Below are 8,030 nucleotides of genomic sequence, written 5' to 3'. Positions count from 1 at the left end.
CGAGGCCATCCCCCCCTCATCCCTGCTGCCATACTGTGGTATGTTCAGTGTCATTATACATAGATACTGCAGAGATGAAGAGAGCTCTATGTATGATGTAGCTCCTTTGTGAACTAGTCCCAGGAACCGATTTCTCTGGGGGAAAAAAACATGAACTGATAACAGGAAAACATATTTTCTGATTAGTACTCAAACTGATTAACAGAACTGTCAGAAGCAGCTTGTGCTGTGAAGCGACAGAAAAGGCTGCAAAACCACTGGCCCTGAGGCTTAAAACTGACTGTTTGCAGAAAGATAGCACGATTAAGGGAAAAATCATATCTTTATTATTCATGTTTCCCAGGATCCTGGAGAAGTTTTTATCTCACATACTGCTCAACTAAATGTTTGAGGTTTTTTTTGTGAAGCCAGAAAGCAGCTTAATAGAAAGTTGCGCTTCAGTACAGCTCATGAATCTAAAGCTTAGCTAAGTTGGGTTGGTTTGGTGTGGTGGTGATGGTGTGTTTTGGGATTTTTGGTTTGTGTGTTGTTTTTTTTTCTTCATGCCGCCTCATTTGCTAAGAGTGGAATCTTTTTTGTCTTTCCTTGACAGGACATGAAGTTTCTATGTTTTTATTAACTGTAAGAAGAAAATAGTTCTCAGCTAGTTCTAACTCTTCTCAGAGATTTTTAAAGAAAAATTACTTTCTTGTTTCCAGTCAGATGGCTGAAAACGGGCTCTGCCAAGCTTAACGCTTACCTTCAAAAGTCTCCTTGCCAAAGTTGAAGAGTACCACACCAATGTTTCCCCTGTAATCCTCATCAATAACACCAGCTGTTTTAAGAAAGAATTCAGAGGGATAACCAATTAATAAATGTTGTTAGTATAATAGGTAAGTAGATTAGATAAGGCTTAGATTAGCAGATGATTGCAGTATCTTGTATCGACATCCTCTGCACTGCTCATGCACAATTAAACAATACATACGAAAATACTGAAATGTCTAGAAATGCTGATCAATCTTTCAGAAAGAACCAAAAAAACACCATTGCTTATCAAGAAATATTTTACCACTGTACGCTATCTGAAATCAAGACAGCTGGGCCAAATTCAGGCTCCATTTGTTCTGCTAACTTCAGCTCTTTGCGTGTCAAGCAGAAATCTGTTTTTAAACCCTAACATTTTATTTGAGAGCTATAGATTCACGCACATCCAAATTCTGGATTTCAGGCAAGGTAACAGAACAAAAGCTTTAAGGAACTGATTGTCATTCAGCTACATTCAAATATAAATACTGTAAAACAAGCTTGCTCTTACATTTTATGTAATTATTAACTATGTAGAGTTCAGGAGATTATCTATGAATACACATTCAAATAATCTATTCTTCTGCTTTGGGGTTTTTCTCTAAGATACAGGCAGCATATTTGCAGTAGGAAAACTGCAGTTTGGGCTTCCTTTCAGACTAAAGTATGTATTTTGAAGTCCACTTGCAGTAATAATTCATATACTAGAATTACATGTCATTCCTAGGCTCCCAGACTATTATATAAAGTACTGCCTTTAGAGATTATAAACCCTGGAGGAAATTGTAGCATGACTGTACCTTGAAGTTTTAATGTTTTACCATAACATACACACTTAAGAATAGAAAACTGAGATACTTTTTTTCTTCACCTGTGTGACAATATTGCAGTACATATGGTCCATAGTTACTGTATAATGTCTACACTAGGTCTGGTGTGAAAAAGGTATTTAATCAGCTCTTTTTCTTGCAATGGATTAATCCAATCACATTTCTGAACATCTTCCTAATTAAGGTGCTAGTAATACTGGGGGTATCCCTCGAGTTCTGGAAATTCAGGAAAACATGCAGTTTTCCAGTTAACTCACCGGTACTTCACTGCATGCAATTGCTTGAAAGTACCCTAATTACAGAGCACTGTCAAAAGTAGCAGTGAAGAATACACAGGGGTTGGTGTGCATGAAAGTTTTCAAGAAAAAAGCAAGAATAGTAAAATTACTGAATGTAGCATTCAGTTCAGCCGATTCAGAGAACTTGATGTACAGAACCTACATGCACAGGTCTCATACTGTTCATTTGGTTTAGGTTAGACCAGCCTTCAGAAAGTCAACTATGCATCAGCTAAACTGAGTATCACAGGACACCGCTTGTATTGGTGATCACAGATTTCTTGCACAGTTTCTACCATAGTTCAGTGTTGCAACTGAATACTTAAAATACTAAAAATCAAATCCTATGTACATAGGTCAAGTGTGTAAGCAAAAAAGGCTGAACTACAAAACAATAACATGAAAATTTTGCCTTCTTACTTCTTGCAAAGTACTTACTCCTTCCTCCTTTTTAAAGTATCAGAAAATCTACAGCCCCTAAATTAACTGCTAAACCACGGGTGACACAATGTGTTAGCTAAAGACTGCTAAACAGATATTTTGCTTTGTTGTATACAATAGTAGACACTGAGTCCATGCTACGTGGATGCATTACAAAGATAGATTCAACAAACTTGTAATAGCAGCACAGACAGTTTTAAGCATCACTCAAGTTCTGCATTCAGTTTCCCATTAATTTGGTGTATTTGTTCATATGAGACAATCAGCTGGAGAACTGAAAGCCAGAAATCAGATCTGGCACATAAAATTAAGTACATATGCTCATAAATCTATTTTAAAAATAATCATTAGCTCTTTGGTTTGTCAAATTAAGGATTTATTCATTCTCAAGCATTGCTCTACAGATAAGACAACATTTTCCTAGACCATAAGCTGGGATATATATTGCTATGCATTAGATTGATAATGGAATTTGCTAATTTAAAATAACGAAGGACAGTTCTATTTCTTTTATAACAGTATTCTACTCTAAGACAATACTAAAAACTTATTTGATTACTAGTCTATTTAAATAGCCATTATGCTTTTATATGTATAAAATGTACCAATTAAAGTAGTATGGTTAGAAAAAACTCTTGCATGTCACCTTTTCTGGAATTAGCTGAAGAAAATTTACAGAACAGAACAAGTGGGGCTACTTGAAGTTATTCTAACTTAACTTTTCTGCCTTCATGTCTCTGACAGAAAGCAAGTTTATTTCTACATAGTGACAAAAATATGTATTGGTTAGTGCTTAACAGCTAATGAAGCTTTTTGATCTACCAGATGTTTCTGCTATATTCTGGGAGAGAAAACTAAATATTGTTTGAAACAGCCTGTATTGGAGTAACTGGAGCTTAACAGCACGTCAGTATTTCTACTCTTTGTTAAAGGTTTGGGGGTTTTTGTTTTTTGGTTGGGTTTTTTTGTAATTGATCTGTACTGATTTACAATGAATCTAGGCAGGTGCTTCCTCAACCTTTGAAGAATGGCATTAGCACAATCTCAGCTTTATGTATAGACACTAAAATTAATTTTACAAATATTGTTGAAAAGGGTGTCATCAATAGCTAGTCCTATGAAGAGACACCAGATTTGTTTGATCACCTATTTGACTACTGCTAGAGACTGACCTTCTAGGGTTTGAAAAACTATCTGCTAGAGACTGACCTTCTAGGTTTTGAAAAACTATCTAGGATTTGAAAACTATCAGATAACTAAAGATGAAAAAGACTGAAAACTTAAGTCATTTGTATTGTTCACCGGGGGGGGGAAGTTCTCACTACAACTCTCTAGTTTTCTAAGCTTAACTATAAAGTAAACACCTTGCATAGCTGGTTAAAGATTTTGTTAAATTAATTCCCTACCAATCATTTTCTCTTTAAATGTATTCTACTTCCACTGACATAGTCCTACTGAGTTTAACCACCATGTGGATTTTTAGTTCAAATTTCACTATTTGTGTTAAAGATACAAGAAAATATGACCAAGGAAGACCTGACGAGTTTCCCTTCTGTACAGGGTCACAGGCTTGCTCTATGTAACTGGGTGTACTGGCAAAACATACTAACATTCTTGGCATCATGTTATTCTGGAACAGAAAGTTGCAATAAATACATACGCTGCTGACAACTAAGGCACTTTTTAAAATCAGGTGCACTGGGTAGAAATAATCTAAGTAATTTTTGGAAAAATCATGCATTGGAATTGACAGTCTGACATTCTGTCTTACTCTGTCAGAAGTTTGGCGCGTCACTTGGTGGGAAAGCATCCACACCTAGCAGATGTGAATTCTGAACATATTCTTGAAGGATCCCAAATTTTCTCCCTGATCCTTAGGTATTCTGGCAGTGTATTTCTACTTAGATGGATAATATCCTCATTGTGACAAAAATACTTCTGCAGGGTAAGTAAAATGCTTTTTCTGTCAACTTCCATTATAACTCAAATTATAACGTGCTTACAAAGAATGTATTCTCTCTGCCACTCAGCACTTCTGAAGATACCCGTTAGATGCATCTTCTTTATATCACCACATCAGAAATGTAGTTTTGGGTTCTTTTCCTCCACTTTACTGTCAGAAAAATGAATTGCTTAGGGGTTTAGGTGGCAGAAAACATTTTATTTAACTTAGAACTGTATTCTTGTACAATTAGAACCATGTAATGCACATTTAGTGCTAGTTAAATTACTGTGGTTACATCTGTGCTCAGAATAACTCTACCATCCTTTTAGTGGTAACAACTTCGGTGTAATGTAGATGCCATTTTATAATACAATAGTTAAAGAGAATCTGCCTGTGCTCTGATCAGCCCCACTGCAAAAGTGGAATAGAACTTTCAACATTATTTACTTCATGTTGTAGTTATATAGCAAAAGCACCGTGAGACTTTCATGAAGGCCTCTGATTAGAGATGTGCCTGTAACAATTGCTTTTGAAGAGATATCTGTGAATTTCTAAACAAGATTAATGAGAAGCTCAAAATATTTCAAAGGAACAACCTGTTGTTCAAAACAAATCTGTTGCATACCAAACAAAAAACTCCAAACAGTAAAGACTTGTAGAAGTGGGATTTTAGTTTTGTTTCAAAACCTTTCAATTTTTAAGTCAATTAATGTAAAAGGTTAGGAGTTTGAATTTCAGTTGTTTCAAGTAATTTGTTACATTTTCATCAGCAAGAGTAAACTAAAGCTGTCTTTATCCTTATAATCAATTCTACCCACAGTTATGGTGTATTCCAGTGCCACCTTCATTCCTTCTGAATATCATTACTATATATTCTCTGTGTAAAAGAATATCTCTCTATTATTGATTTAATTCATTCAGACCATACACTACACTGAAAAGAATCACATATGTTCGGTCAAAATGGAGAAAGAATGTAAAAAGTCATCTTTAAAGCCTAAATCAAAAAGTCACTTCTATGCCAGGCATTGCCTACAGAAGTACAATGCTGTTATTTTGTTTTTTAAAAAGTAGTATTTTTATAATTCAGGTTTTAAAATAATTATGATGCAGTGGCTCTCTGAGGTATTACCCACTTAGCTCCTTTTGCCAGACCACCAAGCTACCATTATTTATTTGCTTGTATTACGATGTGAAATTAAGGCACTTCTGCAATCAAGATTCACAAAGTCTTAGTAAAAAGAACAAAAATCTTACCACCAACATCTATGAAGTGCTTTGCAGCTAAACCAGAACGTGGTGCTAGAAAACAAGAATTGCTTTGTAAGTACAATAATTTACTTCTTTTAAAACTCTTACACAGTACTTACAGGCTATATGGTGTGTTTGCACAGTTGTGGCAGCAAGAACTGTTTCCACAGTCTTTCTAAAATAAACATGATTTTACAGGAACTATTGTAAGTGTTAATGTACATATTAAACAAAATGACAGCTGCTACAGGCTACAATAAACCTGCAATCTTTAAGTGATACAGAATCATAGAATAGTTAGGGTTGGAAAGGACCTTAAGATCATGTAGTTCCAACCCCCTGCCATGAGCAGGGACACCTCGCACTAAACTATGTTGCCCAAGGCACTGTCCAACCTGGCCTCAAACACTGCCAGGGATGGAGCATTTACAACTTCCTTGGGCAACCTATTCCAGTGCCTCACCACCCTCACTGTGAAGAACTTCTTCCTTATACCTGATCTAAACTTCCACTGTTTAAGTTTGAAGCTATTACCCCTTGTCCTACGACTACAGTCCCTATAAGATATAAGCCTATCTTTGTTTAAACCACCATGTACAGAGTAGGTTTCTCCACAGAAGGCAGCTGGAGCAGACAACTGTCTAATCTTGGTTTATTTCTGGCACTACCACTGGTTTGGCATAATCTCAAAAGATTATTAGGTCAATCCATTCAAATAATGATGGAAAACAGTATTTGGCAAGCATTTTTACTAAGAAATATTATACACAAATTATGTACAGGGTTATTTTTGTTACTACCTTAACTGAGTTTGAAGTGCTAAAACTCACCTTTCTTCAAAATTTTCTTTGGGATTAGACACATGCATTTTCCTTTTAGATGAAAGAACACACAAACTCCGATCACACTCTTCCATTGGAGTGACTATTTTTTATTTTTTTTTTACTTTAAGAATTTATACATAATTCAGAAAAAGACAGCAGAAAACTAACACAGTATCTTGTCAGGTTCTCTCAAGTATTCGGTCACAAAAAGTAGTCAAACTCTACTATACTAGTATTTTTATTTCAGGATTAATTTTTAAACACCCAGGGGTGTGTTTTCTGCATGTCCATTATCTACTGGCCTTTGTGATTTGAATTCTGAAACTGCAGAGAAGTAATGAACTACTGAATAGCTTATGAAGTTGTATGTAGATTACAATAGGGACTCTAGTGGTAATGGCTTCAAACTTAAACAGGGGAACTTTAGGTTAGATATAAGGAAGAAGTTCTTCACAGTGAGGGTGGTGAGGCACTGGAATAGGTTGCCCAAGGAAGTTGTGAATGCTCCAACCCTGGAGGTGTTCAAGGCCAGGCTGGACAGAGCCTTGGGCGACATAGTTTAGTGTGTGGTGTTCCTGCTCATGGCAGGGGGGTTGGAACTACATGATCTTAAGGTCCTTCCCAACCCCAACTATTCTACGATTCTATGATTTTTGCTAGTGATTTTTTTTTGTCATTTGACGTACACCAAACCTCAAATGTATTTGACAAAGCTTAATAATAAAACATGCAGCCTGTGAGACTTTTTTTTTTGTGTAAACTAATTCTGAAAATTTTAGGCAGAATCGAAAAGGGAGGATGGTGTCAAACCAGTTCTACAACGATTCTGCAGCCTTTTTATAGCCTGTTTACTTACCTACTCGGCCATAGCATCCAGAAGGAAGTGCAACCTGAATGTCTGTTTTCACTACAGCTTTTCCCATGGGTGGTATCTCATAGTCGTAGGCACTATATTAAAGAAAGAAACACTAGTTTATATGGAGTATTCTGAAAATTTTCCTGTAACTGAAATGTTTCTTTATGAAATGGACTTTTTCCAGGTGCACAGTGCACCACTGGAACAAGGGAAAAAAAACCCAACTGTTAAGCAAAAGTAATACAAAGCGTCAAGTGCGGTGCAGCAAAACCACAGGAAGGAAGTTGGGCAAAGGAAGAAAAAGGCTGATTATTTTAATACTAAAAAAGGGAAGGTGGAGGTGGTCACAGTGAGTTCAGATATAACTAGTGCTTGTACCTGAGCACAGAAGCCCTATGCAAACAATCGCATGCCTAGCTGCAGATTCTCCTGAACAATGGTTATTTTAAATTCAAGCAAACCCAACCGTAGGACTCTACACAGCAACCCATGTGGTTACCAGCTAGAAGCATTATCTAACTGCCACAGCATTCTTTGGCAGGCAGCCCCCAACAGCCATGAGGAAAGCAGAAAAGCATAAGCGATGGCAGGGAGGACCACATGCACTACCATTTTCTAGCGCCTTCAAAAGGAAGGCACTGGTCAATGTTGACTCCAACTCAGGCTGATGTGTCAAGCCTGACTTTTGCCCAGTGGCTGCATCGCTACCTGATGAACTCGGTGCTGCAGCACGACTGGACCACAGGTCTCTGGAAACAAAGGCAGACGGATGGAGAAGCAAGGGAGCTAAGGAACGGGCCAGCTCTGGCCTACTCTTTC

At 36.9% G+C, this 8,030-nt stretch overlaps 1 protein-coding gene across 1 annotated transcript in view; it reads right to left on the bottom strand.

Moving 5' to 3' along the window:
• The window catches only part of DUT (deoxyuridine triphosphatase), a gene marked incomplete at its 5' end in the record, with an annotated part of 8,750 nt that extends 790 nt beyond the window's left edge, over positions 1 to 7,960 (bottom strand). The window contains 4 exons of the mRNA XM_010020131.1: positions 740 to 814; positions 5,538 to 5,582; positions 7,212 to 7,303; positions 7,920 to 7,960. Of these exons, the coding sequence (XP_010018433.1) occupies positions 740 to 814; positions 5,538 to 5,582; positions 7,212 to 7,303; positions 7,920 to 7,960 (253 nt within the window). The remainder of the gene's footprint in view (positions 1 to 739; positions 815 to 5,537; positions 5,583 to 7,211; positions 7,304 to 7,919) is intronic.
• Positions 7,961 to 8,030: the final 70 nt, after the last annotated feature.

This window comes from Nestor notabilis, unplaced genomic scaffold, assembly GCF_000696875.1.
Source record: "Nestor notabilis isolate BGI_N333 unplaced genomic scaffold, ASM69687v1 scaffold21588, whole genome shotgun sequence".
In the NCBI taxonomy this organism is placed as follows: Eukaryota; Metazoa; Chordata; class Aves; order Psittaciformes; family Psittacidae; genus Nestor; species Nestor notabilis.
The sequence above is the reverse complement of the archived record's forward strand: the minus strand, read 5'-3'. Positions and strand labels throughout refer to the sequence as shown.